The sequence below is a fragment of the Bos mutus genome, chromosome 15, assembly GCF_027580195.1.
Source record: "Bos mutus isolate GX-2022 chromosome 15, NWIPB_WYAK_1.1, whole genome shotgun sequence".
Taxonomy (NCBI): domain Eukaryota; kingdom Metazoa; phylum Chordata; class Mammalia; order Artiodactyla; family Bovidae; genus Bos; species Bos mutus.
This window is the reverse complement of record NC_091631.1, coordinates 45,621,118-45,640,024: the sequence shown is the minus strand read 5'-3', so window position 1 is coordinate 45,640,024 and position 18,907 is coordinate 45,621,118. Positions and strand designations below refer to the sequence as shown.

Genomic DNA, 18,907 nt, shown 5'->3' with positions numbered 1-18,907 from the left:
CAACTTCCAGGCTCCTGCTGCTGCTCTGGGGAGGTTGGTGGATGGATGGATCAGTGAGGGGCCAGTGTGTCTCCAAGAAGTCCCTGGCTGTTTTGCATCTTCAATTTTAGATTTTAGCATAACAGGAGTGCCCCTGGCACCTCCTCCCCGCCCTTCCCCCACTCGGAGCCTTGGCCAGCTACTTTCCATTGCAGGAAACATCTGCTGGGGAGGCCAGGCTCGGCCGGGGGTTACTGCAGGACATTGGCCGGTACCATCACCCAGGTCCTGTAACTTGAGGCATGTGTAGGGCTCTGGCCCTGCCCGCTCACCCGCCCAGCCACCCCGCCCCCCTCCTGCCACGGATGACTCTAACAAAGAAGTTGTTTGCTGGTCAGCCGAGGAGAGCTCGGCCTGGGAGGAAAAGGGGGGTGTGTACGGGTGGGGGTGGGAGCAGGCCCTGGTGCCTTGGCCAGCCGTGGCTGTGCTGCCTGGGTGAGGACCATGAGTCATAGCCACCAGCGCCCGCCCAGAGGAGCGATTGCACGTTGAACGGGCTGCCTTGTGGGACCGGCCAGACGGCACTGGGGAGTTGGGTGTCCGTCCTCCTGGGAGTTTGAGACCCACCACAAGCCACTGGGCTGTGAGTGAGCCGCAGCAGGGCGTACCTGTGGCGGCCCTGTGCACCTGCCCCGTCGTCTGCATCCTGGCCACTGCCGGCTGCTCAGAGCAGCTGTCCACACCAACCTGGAGAAGGGCTTCATCACGTCCCCTCTGGGTCACCCTTAGCCCAGAGACCTGCACTGGGAGCCAAGTGGGATGAAACAGCCCGGCCACAGGAGGCTGGCCAGCCAGCCTGTCCTGAGAACCATGCTGACCACACCCGCCCAGTTGTGAAGCTTGGCGCTGGGAACCAAGCTCAAGGGAAGCCAAGGAGGTATCAAGGGTCGCACAGACCCTCTGCCGAGGAGCCTGAAGCCACCCATTCACGTCCAGCCCGGGCAAGACTGACTGTTTGCATCCTGGGAGCACGGTGAGAGATCTGAGCTCGAGGATCAGCGTTTCGTGGGGAGGTAGCCTGTGGGAGCGATGGAGTCTCTGACGGAATCGGGGGTCCTCTGGAGCCTCCTGCTGGAGCAGGACAGCCAGCCTTTGCAGCAGCACCTGAAGAAGCTGACGGAGGGACCTGCCGGTGCGGAATTCTGCTGCCGGCCCGGGTCTGAGGAGATCCCCGCCGTGAGTGCATGTCCTCGCTTCTCTGTGCTCTAGGGGCCCCGGGTTTGACAATCCTTGGACCAAAATTCTTTGGCCATTTAAAATGAAAATGCATGAGCCTTGCTTCTCTTTCCATGGGAGGAGATGGCTTTAAGAGCGCGAGGACGCCAGGGAGAATGGGTCATCGCCTCCCACGTCAGTAAGGTAGCTGGTGGCAGCCGACTAATATCTCTGTACTTTAGACCCTGGGAGGCTAGCTGGCCTGCCTTCCATGCTGGCAGCCTGTTCAGATCAGGCCACTGATTTGCAGGCCTGGGTTAAGGGGTTCCTACACCCCAGGAAGCCCTCGCAGCACTGGCAGACCTCCAAGACCAGGGCTGGATGGGCCCTCCCCTCCTGACAGCCAGGACTGTGTTTGAGGAGAGGAGGGGAGAGGGGGTCTCCCTCAATTTGCCTCTGGTTTGGAGCTTAGGGCCCAACTCCCTGCACCTGCATCTCTGCTGATATCTGAGTCCTCACTGGATGTGAGAGGAGCAGGGGGTGACAAAGCTCCCTGGAGAGAGCATTAGCAACGGGAGGACTTCCAGGCTGGGGGTACTCGCGTGTCTGACGTCCAGTTTCAACTGAGGGGGGATTTGGGGCCATCTGGTAGGCTGGTCCTCAGGCTGATATTGGAACTTTGTAAAATATAAAGACTGACTCGACTAATAGTTTTTGTTTTTTTAATTGTGGGAGTTCCCTGGCAGTCCAATGGTTAGACACGGGTCTTTCATTGCCAGGGATCCGGGTTCATTCCCTGGTCAGGAAACTAAGATCCTGCAAGCTGCACAGTGTAGCAAAAAAAAAAAACCCACAAATAAATTGTGTTAAAATACATGTAACATAAAGTTTACCATCTTAGGTATTTCTAAATGTATGTTGCAGTAGTGTTAAGTAGGTTCACGTTATTGTACATAAAATTTCTGGAACTTGCAAAACTGAAACCATACCCCCCCAAAAAAAGATCCACTTGCAGGCATGGAAAGCTAGCGGGGACCCCCACATAAGTTAGTATCTCATCACCAAGAGGTTGTGCTCGGCTGGGGCATCCCAGTGGTTCCCTTCTTGGCTCAGGAACCCCAAGGCCGTGCAGAGTGACAGCTCAGACCAGGAGCTATGGACCACACTGTGCTAGTACCATGGTTACACTCTCATTTGTAACCATGTGCCTCGGGCAAATTGCTTAAACTCTGTGCCTCAGTTTCCTCGAGTCTAAAATGGGATAATAAAGATGACCCTGTAGTCAGGTGAAAGGATGTGAAAGGCTTTTGACAGTGCTTGGAGCGTGGTTATTTCTCACTCCATGTTAGCTCTACGAGGTCGGTCAGGAACTTATAGACAGTCAGGTGGTCAGGCAAGGGTTTTCAACGTGTGGACTCTTGTTCTGTGAGGCCAGGGAGCCTCACATTGAGGTTGGATATCTGTGTCATTTTGAAACTAACATGTAGGTCAGAGGAGTGTTGTCTTCTGAGGTCTTTTCTAGCTATCGAAGTCACGGGGTGGGCTGGCTTCCAGATTTTTCCTCCCAGTGAGTGATCCTGATTCTTGAAGTTTGGGATTCTACAGCATGTTATTGCTTTGGGGAAGGTAACAGAGGATCCCCTTGGAAATACAACTCATTTTATAAATGAGCCAAAACAAGTTTAAATTTCAAATTAACTCTGGGCAGAGTAGTTGAAAGTGCTGTCTTCTCTCTTACATGGAAAACCTTCCCAAACTGAAGTCATGCTGTTTTCTCTCCTCCAGCTTCCTAAAATCCTCTTCTCTCTGGCACAGGTAGTCAGCTGAGCTGAGGGAGTCAGAACCTGCTGCCAGGGTGGCCAGGCTGCAGCAGTCCCTGTCTTGCAGGCTGTTGGTTCTGCAAAAAAGCCAAAAAGCTAACAGTGTGAAGCTCACTCCATTGTTGCCACAGCTAGTGGATTCTCAGGAAAGTGGGCGAAAAAGCGTAAATGGCCAAGACCCGTCAGTCAGCAACACCAGGACAGTCTGCCTACCTGGGTGCGCTCCTGACATAAGTCGGTCAGCAGGTCACCCGAGTGGAGTTCAGATGGTCTGTATCATGATACCTGGCCCTTCCCAGGTTGTGCACTTGTCCTTGGGTCCTTTCATCTACGGGCACACGATTGTAAGCTTAGAAAGAGCAGAATTCCTGTCTGATCAACTGGTTTATGGGATTTCCCGGAATGATTCGCTATCATTAGGAGTTTGCATTGAGGCACCAAAAAGGTGGGTGGATGCAGGGACGTCTGGCAGCTCAGGTGGTGGCAGGAGGTGAGCTGGGAACCAGGGATCCAGAGATTTGCCTCTGACTGGCCAGGGGACCTTGGGCAGGGACCGCTCTCTGAGCTTGGTTTCCTTGGTGGTAATGTAAAAGAGTTGGATTGGATAGTCTTGTACGCGGTGGTGAGCGAATGAAGTTTGAGTACCTCAAGTTGCCAGTTAGGCTTTTAATTCTCTACTTGTATGCTTTTTTCAGTCCTAGTTTTATGGGTTTTTAAAAACCCAGGGCAGTTCTGCCCCTCCCCGCACCAGTTTTATTGTGATATAATTGACATAACATTGTACTGGTCTTACGTTTTAGGATTTTTTTTTTTCCTGTCGTAAATTTCAGACCCAGCCAAGTGCTTACTATATTATTCACGATGGCAGCTTCTGAGAGCTGTACTAGGCACCGTCGTATATCCTGGGTCCTGCTGTGGGGGTAGGGGGTCCCCTTGGGCCCCTACTTCACTGTCAGTTGGTGCTTCCTGCTGGCAGAAGGCAGGACAGCAGAAGCCCAGTGTGGTCCCCTCTTCCTTTCTCCACTTGGGATGTGGTTATGTGAGCCCTGCTTAGTAGGGTTGACGTTTTCTCACTGATAGACGCTGGGTAACACTGGGTACGAAGCCCTTGGCAGCTTCAAATTCTCTCCACCATGTTTTTCCACACTGAGCCCCCTTTGCCTAGCCTGGCCTCCTGGGGTCTCTGCCTTAACTGGAACCTCAACTTTGCCTTTAAATATGCAAGCAGGCTCTCCTCCTGCACCTTCCTCCCCCGCCCATGAACCTAGCAGCATCCGCTAACCTTGGCCATTGTCACTCAGGTGTTAAGCCCCACATACAAGCAGAGAAATGAAGACTTCAGAAAGCTCTTTAAGCAACTTCCAGACACGGAGCGCCTCATTGTTGGTGAGCGGGGTGACCTGGGTGTGGGGCAGGAAGGAAGGCTGCTTCTCTGACTAGAGGGTCCCCAAGTGAGAGTGTCTGTCTGGGAACTGGGAGAGGAGACATCCAGAGTGCTGACCCAATGATGGGGGCTCAGGGCTGAGCCCCATGTGTGATGGTCTCCAGAGAGCCCCGCCTGGGAGGAGTCGTTGCTACTCTTGTGTCTGCAGATGGCCCAGCGGGGGGACTGGGGAAATCATGGAGGGGGAGTGGCGTTAGCTGAATTATGTTGGCCTTTCTGCCTCTAATGTTCTTGCTTCCTCTGCTGTCTCATCCTTGCCTCTGCCTCCAGGCAGTAGCCTGTTTCACACCCTTCATGTTCCCAATCAGAAGCTGCTAGGGACTCCCTGGGCCGCTAGGCTGGTATCTCTCACACCTAGTCTGTGGTGGGCAGTTGGGCTCCCTGGGGCTGCGGGCGGGGGGGGGGGGCGGTGTCGTGCTTAATTGTAGCGGTTTACTGAGAAGCCTCCCTGTCCCTGAGCTCCATCTCCCATATTCTGCTACAGATTACTCCTGTGCACTCCAAAGAGACATTCTTCTTCAGGGCCGACTCTACCTCTCCGAAAACTGGATCTGCTTCTACAGCAACATCTTCCGCTGGGAAACTCTGGTAAAGACTGGGGCTTCCCTGGTTGTCCAGTGGTTAAAACTCCCAAGCTTCCATCGCTGGGGTGCATGGGTTCAATCCCTGGTCAGGGAACTAAGCTCCTACTAGCTGCACGGCCAAAAACTAAATTAAAAAAAAAAAACCTGAGACTTGCTCCCCGAGGCTGTCCCCTGGGCTGTGGCTGAGGAAGTGGCCTCCACTTTTGTTCTTTGGTTGACTTCATGCTCTACCCAAGCCTTTTTATAATTCACAAAAGCATGAGTCTTGAAGGATAGGTCTCTCTACCATGCCTTTCCCTCTTCCCTCCTTCTTGGATGTGGAGGAGAGTGTGGAGACCATTTGATTTGGGGGAAATGCAGGTAAATATTTAGGCTTCCCTGGTGGCTCAGTGGTAAAGAATACGCCTGCAGTGCAAGAGATGCAGGTTTGATCCCTGGATAGGAAAGATTCCCAAGAGAAGGAAATGACAACCCACTCCAGTATTCTTGCCTGGGAAATCCCATGGATGGAGGAGCCTGGCAGGCTATACAGTCCATGGGGTCCCAATAGCTGGGCATGACTAAGTGACTAAACCACCACCACAGAAGCAGAGTCGTAAGAGTCAGAGGAAACTTGACCTTGCAACTCAGCAGAACTGGCTTGTACTTTCTGGGTTCTGCAACCAATTAGCCATGCAATTTGAAGCTAGTCCTTTATTCTTCATTTGCCTATTTCCTAGTCTTACAAAATAAAGTGAGAAATGATAGATAAGTGACTGTAAGGTCTCATCTGGTGCCAGGGTTCTGTGTTTCTGTAAGTGGCAGATTCTGATGGGATCCATGCATGTTTATCAGGCTGTGTAGAAATGAGAAAGCAAGCTCCTTGGACCAAGAATCAAGAGACCCTTGAGCTCCCAATGAGGGTTGCTCTACAGCCTCTGAAATAAGGGACTCAACCAAGTGATCTCTGAGGAGGTTCCTTCGCGGTTGAGAAGCATATAGCCTGTGATCTGACTTCCTCTGTGTGAACTGGTGCCTGGAGAACACTCTTCACCTGACTATTAATGCTGCCTCTTGCTTGTTTTCCTTTCTCTGTTTCTGTGTGGATGCCAGCTAACTGTGCGTTTGAAAGACATCTGCTCCATGACTAAAGAAAAGACAGCTCGCCTCATCCCCAATGCCATCCAAGTTTGCACTGACTCAGAAAAGGTAAGTAGAGTCTGATCTTGGACTTACTACTCCCCCAAACCCCAGTCCCTCTACTCCTGAATTCCTGCCCTTCAGTCGCATTAATGGGGAGACCAGTAGGGTTGGGGTGAGAGGTGGTAGAGTGAAGTGGATTGTGGGAACCACCTCTGTGGTGGGCAGGTGCTTAGAGTCTAGCAGACATGAGAGTGGGGTGCTGGGACATTGAACTTAGAGCCAGAACACCTGAAATAGAGTCCCTTGGCTACATTATGTAACCTGAGCCTCAGTTTTCTTATGTGTGAAATGGAGCCAGCGATGCCTGTTTGTCAGAATCTTGGAATGACCTCCCACATTTGAAAACACTAAATTGTAAAGCACTAAACAACGGAAGTTGTGTCATTATGTATCAGGACAGCTCATCAAAAGGAGTGAGGAGTCTGATAGGAAATGGATTGTCTATATTATTGCCATGGGGAAGATGTGGTAGATAAAATCTAGAGTGCAGAAAGCACTGTGATCTTTGACCTTTAACCAGGCCCTGAAGACTGATACTTGCAGGGCTAGAGATGGACTGAACACAGGTCTATAACACCCTTTGACTTCAGGCACTTCAGGATCAAGAGCCCTGAGACTTCAAAGTCCAATAGTCTCTGCTTCGAGTTCTGCTTCTAGCATGAAGCAGCTTTGTAATTACAGGGGTCACCTACCATCACCACCCTATTTCTCTTTATTGAATATTAGCTGTTGTGTTTATTTTCCAAGGTTTTAGTGTGGTTTAAATGAAGTAGTATTTGTGAAGCACCTAGAATGTCTTCAGTAAAATCTGGTTTTCTGTCTCATTCTTCCCGCATATTATAAAAGGTCCCCACAAATGTGTAGGCTTCTTAAGAGCAGCAGTTTCTTTCTGTTTTGTTACTGAGCTCAAAATATGTAGAAAAGTGTTTGCACATGCGTCAGTGTATGTACATGTAGAAGAGGGCACACACTGATATTCAAGTGTTTGCTGAATTAATGAATCAAAGGGTGATTAGTGGGTTTACCTTCTCCTTCCTTTGGGCTGGTTCCCAGCTCACCACTTACCAATCTATGTATGGAGGCAAAGGAAGCTTTTTATGGAGGTGAAAACTTCAAACCAGAAAGAGAAGCACTGAGCAGAGTTGGATGAACATTGAAGAACTTAGAGAGAGTGGGTGACTCAGAGGTCCCAGGTGCCTGGGCCATGGCAAAGGACTTGACGACAGTGGGTAACTCAGCGAACTGACCCCTTTCACTGCGGAGCCCTGTGCTGTCATCATGGATGCAGTATTTGAGGATGGATTAGTAGCTTTTTAAATATATATATATTTTTTTAATTTTTGGCCATGTCACGCAGCATGTGGGATCTTAGCTCCCCGACCAGGAATCAAACCCACACCCCCTGTGTTGGAAGCATGGAGTCTTAACCACTGGACCACCAGGAAGATCCCTCGGTAGCTTTTTTAAAGGAAGGAGTCCCATGTCTCCATCCATTATTTTGTAAGTCTTCACAGACATTTCTTGCCACGCTCTCTTTCAATCCAGCACTTTTTCACTTCGTTCGGGGCCCGGGATCGGACGTACATGATGATGTTCCGGCTCTGGCAGAATGCTCTCCTGGAAAAGGTAAGTCCTGCTCGCTCCTTCCTCAGCCTCAGGATGCACACCCACTAGAATGTCCCTGCCTCTTGGGTGGCGGCCCCTGGGGTGATGGCTCTTGCTGCAGCATTGGCCTACTCTTAGGAAGCCCCTGCTTCCCCCTGGTTCCGGAATTCCTCCAGGCTCGCGGTAACATGTCCTCCACTGCTGGTGACTCAGGTGCTGGGAGTAACATGTCCTCTTAAGTGAACAGCCTCCTGGCTGCCTGGAGCAAGGCCCTGTTGACTTAGGGCACTCAGTTCTGCTGTTTTAAAATATACTGGGGTTTGTTTCAATCAGGTGTGGTAAAACACACAGAAACAGAAATAACTGTCATGAGGAAGAAGGTTTTATACTCACAGATCCCTGGAGCAGAGGCCCAGCATACCATACAGGAAGTTCCAGATTAGTCAGGAGGCAGAGAGAGCGAGGAGGGACAGCAGAACAAGAGCCTTCATTTCACAGGAACGAATGAGTGTTGCTGTTGCTTAGTTGCCCAGTTGTGTCCGACTCTTGCAACCCCATGGACTGTAGCCCACCAGGCCCCTCTGTCCATGGAATTCCCAGGCAAGAATCTTGGAGTGGTTTGCCACTTCCCTTTCCAGGGGATCGTCTTGATCCAGGGATCAAACATGGACCTCCTGCATTGGCAGGTGGATTCCTTACCACCGAGACACCTGGGAAGCCCAAGCAGGTTTAGGACTGGCTAGTTTGAGTGTTTCATCAGGCTTCAGGATAGAGAGACTTCTCTCCAGAGAGACCGTCCAGGGGTAATTAGTGCAAGAGAGAATTGGCCTGGAATGTAAGAGCTATAAAGGGGGAGGTCCTTGGGGGTGTGGCTTTGGCTTGGAGGCTTTACCTAGAAAAGGTGTTCTTCCTCATGGGGTGATTTTTATCTGTAGAAATTAGCTAATCCTGCAAGGGACAGGCCACCCACAGTCAGCAAGGCCTTAGATGTCAGAACATGAAAAATACAGAAAATAGGATTGGGAGTTTGTGATTAGCAGATGCAAAGTATCATGTATATATAGAATGGATCAACAGCAAGGTCCTACTGTATAGCACAGGAAACTCTATTCAATATCCTCTGATAAACCAAACTGGAAAAGAATATGAAAAAGAACATATTGATATATAGGCATATGTGAATCACTTTGCTGAACAGCAGAAATTAACACAATATTATGGGTCAACTAGACTTCAATAAAATAAATCTTTTTTAAAAAATACAGAAAGTAGGAAAATAAGTTAATACAGCCACCAGTTGACCACCTGAGTGAAGGGGACTCTGTGGGAAATGTAGATGAAGGAGACCTGGCTGAAGGTGTTAGAGAATTCCCATGCAGATGCCAAAGTTGGCGAGGGGAGCAGAGGTTAAGAAACAGCCTCCTTGCCAGAGAAAGAAACTTAGGGGGGGAAATTATATGATGATATAATAATTCCAATTATATATATGACATGTATATAGTTAGGTATAATGTGTGTATCTACCTTGACTCTAGCCCAGACTTACCATCATCTAAAAGAAATTGAACAGATGTGTTATTTAGAGCTTTTTCTAACCTGAAAGTCTGTAGCCCTCGTGTAAATCCTGATAACTTGAGTTGGTCATCAACCTTTATCAGCCATGGATAGTGGTAAAATGATAATGCATGTGGGTCTCCACTGGCAGGTTTGAATTTTCAGCTCACAACCACTGTCATTTCTAAGACAGCACTGTCATTTCTAAGACAGAGGATCATCCATATGGTTTGCAAAACCTCTCACAAAATAATCAAGAATTCCGCCTGATGAGCAGAGTCTGCCAGTTGTGCTTGCCCCAGCTATGGTCAGATGAGCTGAGCCCGGTGGACTCAGGCAGGGAAGGCTTCGTGGAGAAGGCAAACTGTGAGGAAGGGGAGGGCGTGGTCCGGCAGGGAGGCAGGCATGTCCCGGGCACGGTGGATGGTGTCCATGAAAGCTGGAGGGAGGAGGTCCAGGTACAGGAGAAGCAAGTGCCTTCCTCTGGGACCAGGAGAGCGAACACAGAGAGCTGCCCCCCGACACCCACACACACACACACCCACACACACCCACACCCACACACACACACACACACCCACACACACACACCCTGGACCTTGCTGGCTCAGAGAGAACTCCAACTGCTATTCTGGGCATTTCTCCACTGGATCCTGGAACCCTGGCTCATGGCGTCCTGCCAGCTGCCTGCTTCTTAAACTATACCTTAAAACCGGTGGTGGTTTAGTCACTATGATGTGTCCGACTCTTGTGACCCCATGGACGATAGCCTTCCAGGCTTCTCTGTCCATGGGGTTCTCCAGGCAAGAATACTGGAGTTGGTTGCCATTTCCTCCTCCAGGGGATCTTCCCAACCCAAGAATTGAACCTGGGTCTCCTGCATTTCAGGCAGATTCTTTACCGACTGAGCTACGAGGGAAGCCCATACCTTAAAAGGGTGACGTCAACAGAAAGCTCCAATTCCTTATCAGATCTATTGGTGGGAACGTTCTTTACTGTTTCTGTTTTTCTTAACGCTTTTCTTTTTCACATATGTATCCCTCCCAGCATCTCTCCCTCCCAGCAAACCGAGACTCATCCATGGTCTCCACCTTTGACCTTCATTCTTTGACATTCTGTTGCCTCTTGCCTGAAACTCTGAACCTCAGTGAGAGCTAACTTTTCTTAGAACAGTGCTTTTGGGAAGAATATGTAGACATCCAGTGAAATAAGAAAAACTGTATATGGAACTAATACATAGACCTGTAGGCGAACTGATTGTGATTAAGGATAAAGAAGGAAGTATTCAGGCAGTGAAGAGAGAGTTGGATGCAGTGACCTTTGAGGCCCCTGAAGCTGTGAGAATGGCAGCTTCTTTCCAAGCACAGGAACTGCCCAGCTGAGGAATGGGCCACCTTGGAGGTGTCACATCTTTCCTGGATCTGATCCATTGGGGCCTGTGAGGCCACTGTTAGTATCAGGAGATTCCTGCTGAGTTAGGGAGACTGGCTCAAGGTTGTCTCATTCTGAGTCCAGCTCAAAAGCTCTGTGATCATTTTGGCCCCAGAGTGCCTTGGTTTATGCTGCTTAATGCAGGGCCTCATTCACAGGAGCAGGAGGCGGGCAGTTCAAGGGCCCATCGGTTCTGCTGTGCAGACCTGAATAGAGGAAACAGGTCAAGTTCCTGGCTTTGCTAAAAGCCATGTTCTTAGGGGAAAAACAGATCCGGAGCAGAGGGCAGGGCAGGGGTGGGGTTTGCATGGAGCGGTCGCTCTCCACTTATCCAGCCGAGGAGGGTAGAGTTTGGCTTTTCATCCCTCGAGGGAGTCCAGGTAAACTCTGCCTCTGTGGAGAGTGGAGTCCCGAGGAAGGGAGGGTCAAGCCTCTCTGCCGTCCCCTGCAGCCCCTGTGCCCCAAGGAGCTGTGGCACTTCGTCCACCAGTGCTATGGGAACGAGCTGGGCCTGACCAGTGACGACGAGGACTACGTGCCCCCCGATGATGACTTCAACACGATGGGGTGAGCGGGGCAGGGGGCAGGCCGCCTGCGGGGAGCCCTTCCAGAGGGGCGAGGATGGCCAGAGACTGGCATCTAAGTCAGGCCCTGAGGGAAGCGAGGGGGCACCCAGGACGGGGCTGTGGGAAGCCCCTCCCAGATGGAGGAAGTGGGTGGCTGGGCCAGCCAGCCAAGGCCAGGTAGGGAGCAGGAGGTCAGGCTGGACTCTGAGGGCTGCTGGGCCAGCATGATTTCTTCAGAGGAGGATGAGAAGCCAGGGAAGGCTTCAGATAGATAATTGATGAGACCTGACTTAAAATTTTAACATCACTCTGTCTCCTGGGTTGAAGATAGGCTGAAGGGGAACCAGGGCAGACCGGCTAAGAGGCTGCTGAATAATTTAGATCCTTTAGATGAGAGGTGATGGTGGTTTGGACCAGGAGGGTAGCTGTAGAAACAGCAGTAAGTAGTTAGTTTCTGAATATATTTGGAAGATAGAACCAGACATATTTTGGAGGATTTGCTGATGAGTCAAAAAGGACTCACAAGTGGCTTTAAGGATCCACCAGCTGGAAGAATAGAGTTGTTCTGAACTGAGATGGACAATTCTAGACAAAGAGCAGCTGTGAAGGAAGATTGGGAGCTTGATGTTAGGCAAGTTGAGTTTGGGATGACTGTTAGCCACGTGGAGATGTCACGTGGGTGTTGATGTGTGTGAGTGTGGGGAGGTCTGGGCTCGGGCCATAACCTCGGAGGTTATTAGTGGCTGAGATCACCAGGTGACTGAATTAACATAAGCAGCAGCTCAGGGACTGGGCCTGGGAAAGAGGCAGCAAAAGAAAACACAAAAGAACATCCATTGAGGTGGGAGGATGCTAGCAATTTCGTGTCCTGGAAGCCAAGGGGAGGATGTTGTGAAGAGAAGGGGCTATTGCTGTACCATGTGCTACTGATGGGTTAAAGCGGTGCAGGCAGGCTTGAGGTAGAGGTGTCGTGGTCGTGTGAGAGGCATAGAAGAATAGACCGCAAGGAAAGAGCATCAGATGTGCAGTGCATAGGCCTACGCTCAGGTACCGCTTCTCACACTGAATAGTATTATCACTTCACTGTGTATCTACTTGATTGTCTCTAAAATGCATATCATGATTGACGCAGAGTTGTAACGCATCCAGATGTGGTAATGAGTAGAGGTTAGATGCTGATGAGAATGGTGATGATGGTCTCTCCCTTGGGAGAAGCTACAATGGCATACCTGTGGTGTCCACAGAAGGGTGCCTGCCTTTATCTCAAGGAGGGTTTTTCCTCAGTGTGTGATGCAGAGAAGTTTGCTATTTATGATCCAGAATCTGGGCAGCACCAGCAAAGGGCACTCGTTTGGAGTCCTGTCCTAGTCGCTATGGGAAATCAGATGTATGCTCAGAGCACAGATGTTTCATTAAATGGTCAGGTTGGGGTGGGATGGGGTGCCAATGGGCAAAAAAGGAATTTTAAGACAAATAATGGTCACATTTAAGAGAATGCCTGGAAAAGGTGAATTTGGGGATAGAGATTTTACCACGGGAAGGAGGTGTAAGGTGGGAAGGAGGCTTTAGAAGGGCAGTTCACAGGCAAGTAGTGGCTGGAGGAAGGCCATGGACACAGCAAAGAAACAGACGAGCCCGTATAGTTTTAGGAGTGTGAGTTTCTTGTGAGCTGGCCATCTTGGCCACCGAGGTTAACGTAGGTTCATGTTGCCTTTCTTTTTTTTTTTTTTAATCATTATTGTCTACCTGTGCATGTTGCCTTTCTTTTCAGCTACTGTGAGGAGATCCCCGTAGAAGAGAATGAAGTGAACGACAGCTCATCCAAAAGCAGCATAGAGACCAAGCCGGATGCCAGTCCACAGCTGCCCAAGAAATCCATCACCAACAGCACACTGACGTCCACGGGGAGCAGTGAAGCCCCCGTCTCGGTACGGGCAGGGACCCCACTTTGCTTCCACCCCAGCCCAGTGATGGTGTCTCCCAGCCTGGGGAGCAGGTAGAGGGGAGGCTGGTTATGCCATGATCAGTTTATGCAGAGAGGCTCCACATTCAAATGAGTGTAGAATCCAGAGCTGGGTTCTCAGTGCAGCGGGTACCAGATTTTGTTTGGCTTAGCAGATGAGAATCATTTCAAGTCCATTGTATGAGCTTGCCCTTGGTGGCCTGCCGTGATCAGCCCGCTGGTGGAGAACTATTCCAGGTCTTCTTTTCACTGCCTTGATCTGAAGTCAAAGTCTCACATGAGTACAGGACTGCACCACTGCTCTCTGTTCATTCATTCCATAAAGCGTGATGGAAACCCTGGTATGGACACTCAGGGCTACCTACCTGCTGTGCTGGCTTTGCAAAAGACGTAACAGTATGAAAGAAGGAGTCTGTCCTCTGAGACTTGGTCATGGAGTGGGAGAAGCTGGATGAAGGAAGTGTCCGGGTGTGAGCTGGCAGGTTGAAGAAAGGGTTCCCAGAAAAGGGAGCCTTGTGTTCTAGTGGTTTAGGAGTCAGACCACTTGGCCTTAGAATGAAAACATCCATTCGATGCCTAGTCTCCATTTTCTGTCTCTGAAGTTAACTTGTTTTTTTAAGTCATTGTGTCTGAGTTTGTTTTTTTTTTTGACTGGCACGAGTCTTTGTTGCAGCATCCAGGCTCTGTAGTTGTGGCATGTGAGCTCTCTAGTTTCAGTGTGTGGGCTTAGGTGCTCTGAGGAGGAATGTGGTAGCTTAGTATCCTGACAAGGGATTGAACCCACATTCTCTGCATTAGAAGGCAGATTCTTAACCGCTGGCCCACCAGGAAAGTCCCTGAGGTTAACTTTAAAATATAAAGAGGTGTACCTGTTCCCTCGCAGGGCTAAAGGGAGAATGAGTCAAATATTGCTTGAGAAGCCTTTTGAACCTCGCAGGAAACAGGCAATAGTGGAGACAGGCTCACGTGGTAGAGGCCGGGACCCAGGAGAAGGGCGGGACTAAAGGATCCGGCTGTGCCCACATGTAGGGCTTGGGGTCAGGAGAAGGACAGGGCCTCCTGCTGGGTTCTGTCTTCCACAGCAGAACTGGGGAGAACCCTGGCCCCCATACCCCAGTTCCCGAGCATTCTGAACGTGCAGGCCCCCTCGGCCAGCTCTTAGACTTCCCCCTGGAGAGGAAACCAGGCTGACCGCTCTGTCTCCACCCCAGTTTGACGGCCTGCCCCTGGAGGAGGAGGTGCTAGAGGGCGACGGGTCTCTGGAGAAGGAGCTCGCCATCGACAACATCATCGGGGAAAAGATTGAGATCATCGCGCCCGTGAACTCCCCTTCGCTGGACTTCAACGACAACGAGGACATCCCCACTGAGCTCAGTGACTCTTCAGACACCCACGACGAAGGTGGGTGTCCACAGTGGGGGCAGAGTGGCCCTTCCTCTCTCCAGACGTTTTTGAAGGCTTAACAGATGTTCCCATAATGGAGACAGAAGTCAGTGTGACTTCCCGGCAGAAGGGTGTGTGGGTAATAGAGCTCTTTTTTAAAAAAGATACTCTTGTTATTAGCACATATCCCTTTTTGGGGGTACTCAGTGTAGGATCCTTGTCGTTTCATAGTTGTCTGTCTTTGCTCAGCGGGCAGTGCTTTATCCTGCCGTTTAGTCTTGTCATTGCATGTTGGCACTGGCTTTCCTACAGCTCTGCCCATCAGTGTTTATGCCACCAGCAAAGTACCAGCCCTCTGCCCCTGGAAATTCATGGTCGTGTCTGACCAACAAAGAGATGGAGAAGAAGTAGCCGTGACCTGAGAGCTTGTTTTCCTGGAGACTAAGAGTAGAAAGCATTCAGACAGGAAGAGCTGATCAACCATAGGAGCTGACTGTGGGATTTAGTGGCAGCCTTGAAAAAAAACACTCTCAATGGAGAAAGTTAGTCACTCAGTCATGACCGACTCTTTTGCGACCCCATGGACTGTAGCCCCCCAGACTCCTCTGTCCATGGGATTTCCCAGGCAAGAATACTGGAGTGGGTTGCCATTTCCTCCTCCAGGGGATCTTCCAGACCGAGGGATCAAACCGGCACCTCCTGCGTTGGCAGGCAGATTCTTTACCACCTGAACCACCAGGGAAGCCCCTGGAAAATTAGTTAGGTTTTAATAGACACTTGCTTTGACTCAGCATAAGGGTTTCAGACCTAGTCTGTTGCCGTCAGATAGACTGTGGAGATGGTGCTTCTCTGGCATTTCTAAGTAGGTGGCTTCTTACTTCCCTCCTGCAGAAGGTTGGCCTCTCACCCTCTCCCAGGAACACGGTGCCTCTTACATTCCGGGGCGAGAGGCCAGATGCTCAGTGTTCATGAGTGTGGTTGACGAGCACTGTGAGTTGCTGGTGGGGTTGGACTTGTGAGGCTGGGCCAGCAGTGCCCACTTCTCCGTCTGTGGTCAGTCTCTCCTGTGAGTCACCTATAGCAGTATCTCACCTGTGGTTGCTTTGCCACTGCCGTCTAGGGCTGCACGGGTGGTCGCTGTGTGATAACTGGGGTGCCGCTCTTGTAAACTGAGAAGTGAGTGTCCCTCCCGACTGTGCTCCACAGTCCTGATCCTGCACAGTCGTGGGCATGGACCCTCCAGGATGCCCTGGCCTTCTCAGGGTCACAGGGATGCCAGAAATGTCAGCTTCCTGCTTGAGATCAGACTCCAGCCTTGTGGGTCCCTCAATCAGGGCCTGGGTGGTGCTGAGGGCTCAGGAGGAGTGCTGAGGTTTGAGCAACTCTCCTGTGCTCTGAGGGACTTCCTGCGTGGCTCAGCAGTAAAGAATCTGCCTGCCTATGCAGGATACATGGGTTCGATCCCTGGTCAGGAACATCCCCTGGAGAACGAAATGGCAACACACTCCAGTATTCTTGCTTGGAAAGTCCCATGGACAGAGGAGCCTGGCTGGCTATAGTCTGTATATACATGGGATTGCAGAGTCGGACATGACTGAGCGACTGAGCATGCACACACCTGTACTCTGAAACTTTCTTCTTGTAGAAAATGACATTTATGAAGTCATGGGGGTAGTGGCTGCTTTATGGAAGGAGAGCAGACCTTACACATCACAGATCTCCGCCCCGTAGTCCAGCCTAGAAGCTTTTATATAAACAGACTCATAAGCGTCCCTGGACACACCTGTGCCCTAGGCTGCGATGGCATTTGCTGTCATTCGTGGTTTAACTTACAGACAGTTGATAACTGATCCTCTGGGTTCCGTCCGGCAGGCCCAGGGAGTAGTCATTGATTGTATTTAAACTTAGGTCTAAAAGACCACTTTACTTTGGAAGGCTGAAAGTGTAAGGGCGAGTAGCGGCTCCACGAGCTCTTGTGAAGGATGAGTGAATGGGATGGAACTGCAGTCCCGTTGCACTAGTCCCCTTGGCATCCAGCGTGCGTGCCAGCCGAGGAATGGGGCCAGCGGACACGAAGCCACAAACGGAGGAGGCCAGGGCTCCCCCGCCCCAGCCGAGGCCTCCCCCGCCCCAGCCGAGGCCTCCTCTGAGCCTTGGCGGCCATTCCCATATTAACCGCAGAGACATAAGTGCCCTGGGGGTGTCCCTGGGGTGTCCCTCATCTTCCCAGCCTACCCTCCTCATCCTCTCTGTGCAGGGGAGGTCCAAGCCTTCTACGAGGACTTGAGTGGCCGGCAGTACGTGAACGAAGTCTTCAACTTCAGCGTGGACAAGCTCTATGACCTCCTGTTCACTGACTCACCCTTCCAGCGGGACTTCATGGAGCAGCGGCGCTTCTCAGGTCCGTGCCCCTCCCCAGGCTGGTGCCTCCCACCCCTTCCCTCTCTGTCTGCTCTGCTTTCCTCTCCTCCCCTCCGATGCACCCGTCTTTTCCCAGCCACCTGATGTACACCCTCCTTTTCCCAGCCACCTGATGGCCCAGGGCACTCCCTCTCTGGCTGCACGAGGTTCTGGAGCTCCCCGGGGCCCTGCCAGCTGCTCCTCTCCACGCCACTGTGGCTGTACTTGTCCTCTGCACCCAGACCTTCAGTACCAGCCCCCAAAGGCTCAGCGGTGAACAGGAACCCCCAGGGCTCAGCATCTAGCTAAGAGCAGCAGCTGCCATGTCCTGGTTGGCACATTGCACCCACCAGGCTCGTGACCCTGTCTTGTCTCATTCAATCCTCCAGTCTGCCCTGGGTGCTGGTATTGTGGTCCCCATGATACCAGGGAGGGAGGTGGATCTCAGACCCCTGTTACCTGCCTAAGATCATGCAGCTGAGAAGGGGCCCAACTGGGATTCAAACCTAGGGCTCTCAGAGTCAGTGCCTTGCTCCGGATGCTCCTTGCTCCCGCCCTGCAGCTCCCCGGGTACCAGTAAGGCTGCTCAGCGTCCAGGCCTGCGGAGGAGCCCTTGGGCATCAGCACAGCCCTCTGCCAGGAGGAGGGGCGTGCCGAGAGCAATGGGAGGTCACGTCTCAGAGGAGAGGGCTTCTTCCCGAGGATCCCAGGCCCCCATCACAGTAGCTCCAGTGTTGCCAGCACCCCCGTAGGTGGCCCGCAGGACCTCCTGCCCTAGTCCAGAACAATCCGCATTCCGGAGCCTGTGTAGGTCCTCGGCCAGTCTACAATGAGCCTCTTTCTGCTCGGACGCCCCCTCCTCTCAGCCTCCTCCCCCGGCCCTTTGACTTCCTTTGGGGGGTGCCAGTCGGCAACCAGGCCGAGAGAAGGTCGCTGGAGGGGGCCACTCAGAGGTGGGGACAGCGGGCCTTTTTCCTTCCCTCATCCCCTGGCTCCCCTCTCCCCTCAGATATCATCTTCCATCCATGGAAGAAGGAGGAGAATGGAAACCAGAGCCGAGTGATCCTTTACACCATCACCCTTACCAACCCTCTAGCTCCCAAAACTGCCACCGTCAGGGAGACACAGGTGAGCTGAGGTCGGGCGGGCACGGCCTTTGTTCTGCTGTAAAGGATTCAGGAGAGAGACGTCAGGATGAACATCTGGGCGGGAGTGATGTTCAGCCTGAAACAGTGCTTAGATGCTGCGTTTCCCTCGGTTCTGGGTCCCCGTTCAGAAGTCAGGAGCGGGCTGGGGGAGGTCGTCGGGAAGGAGGGGTTTCTCCCGTCTTGCTCCTCTTCAGCCCCATCCCCCCACCCTTTCTTCCCTGCAGACCATGTACAAGGCGAGCCAGGAGAGCGAGTGCTATGTGATCGACGCCGAGGTCCTCACGCACGATGTACCGTATCACGACTACTTCTACACCATCAACCGCTACACGCTCACCCGCGTGGCCCGCAACAAGAGTCGACTCAGGTGCTGTCTCTGCGGGTGGGCAGGTTATCAGACAGCACTGATGTGCTCCTGAGGAGGAGGAGGGAGGCGAGGGGTGTTGGCTGTGAGCTCATTCTTTATTCTGTCTTTTCTCTGAATACCTCAAGACCCGCCCCATGCCCTCTGCCCAACCTGACAGCTCCTGCTTCTCCACCACATGTTTCCTTCACTCCTCTGTGTATCTCTGTCTCTTTTGTTTTAAAATATTTACTTGGCTGCACCAGGCCCTGCTTGCGGCATGCACCACC

At 51.7% G+C, this 18,907-nt stretch overlaps 1 protein-coding gene across 7 annotated transcripts in view; it reads left to right on the top strand.

Moving 5' to 3' along the window:
* GRAMD1B (GRAM domain containing 1B) overlaps window positions 1-18,907 on the top strand; it is a 188,308-nt gene that overhangs the window by 151,419 nt on the left and 17,982 nt on the right. For all 7 annotated transcript variants that reach the window (XM_070384053.1, XM_070384052.1, XM_070384054.1 and 4 more), the window contains 10 exons: window positions 4,316-4,400; window positions 4,943-5,046; window positions 6,135-6,230; window positions 7,770-7,850; window positions 11,266-11,381; window positions 13,152-13,308; window positions 14,555-14,744; window positions 16,984-17,127; window positions 18,136-18,254; window positions 18,499-18,641. In XM_070384053.1, coding sequence (XP_070240154.1) covers window positions 4,316-4,400; window positions 4,943-5,046; window positions 6,135-6,230; window positions 7,770-7,850; window positions 11,266-11,381; window positions 13,152-13,308; window positions 14,555-14,744; window positions 16,984-17,127; window positions 18,136-18,254; window positions 18,499-18,641 — 1,235 coding nt within the window. The remainder of the gene's footprint in view (window positions 1-4,315; window positions 4,401-4,942; window positions 5,047-6,134; window positions 6,231-7,769; window positions 7,851-11,265; window positions 11,382-13,151; window positions 13,309-14,554; window positions 14,745-16,983; window positions 17,128-18,135; window positions 18,255-18,498; window positions 18,642-18,907) is intronic.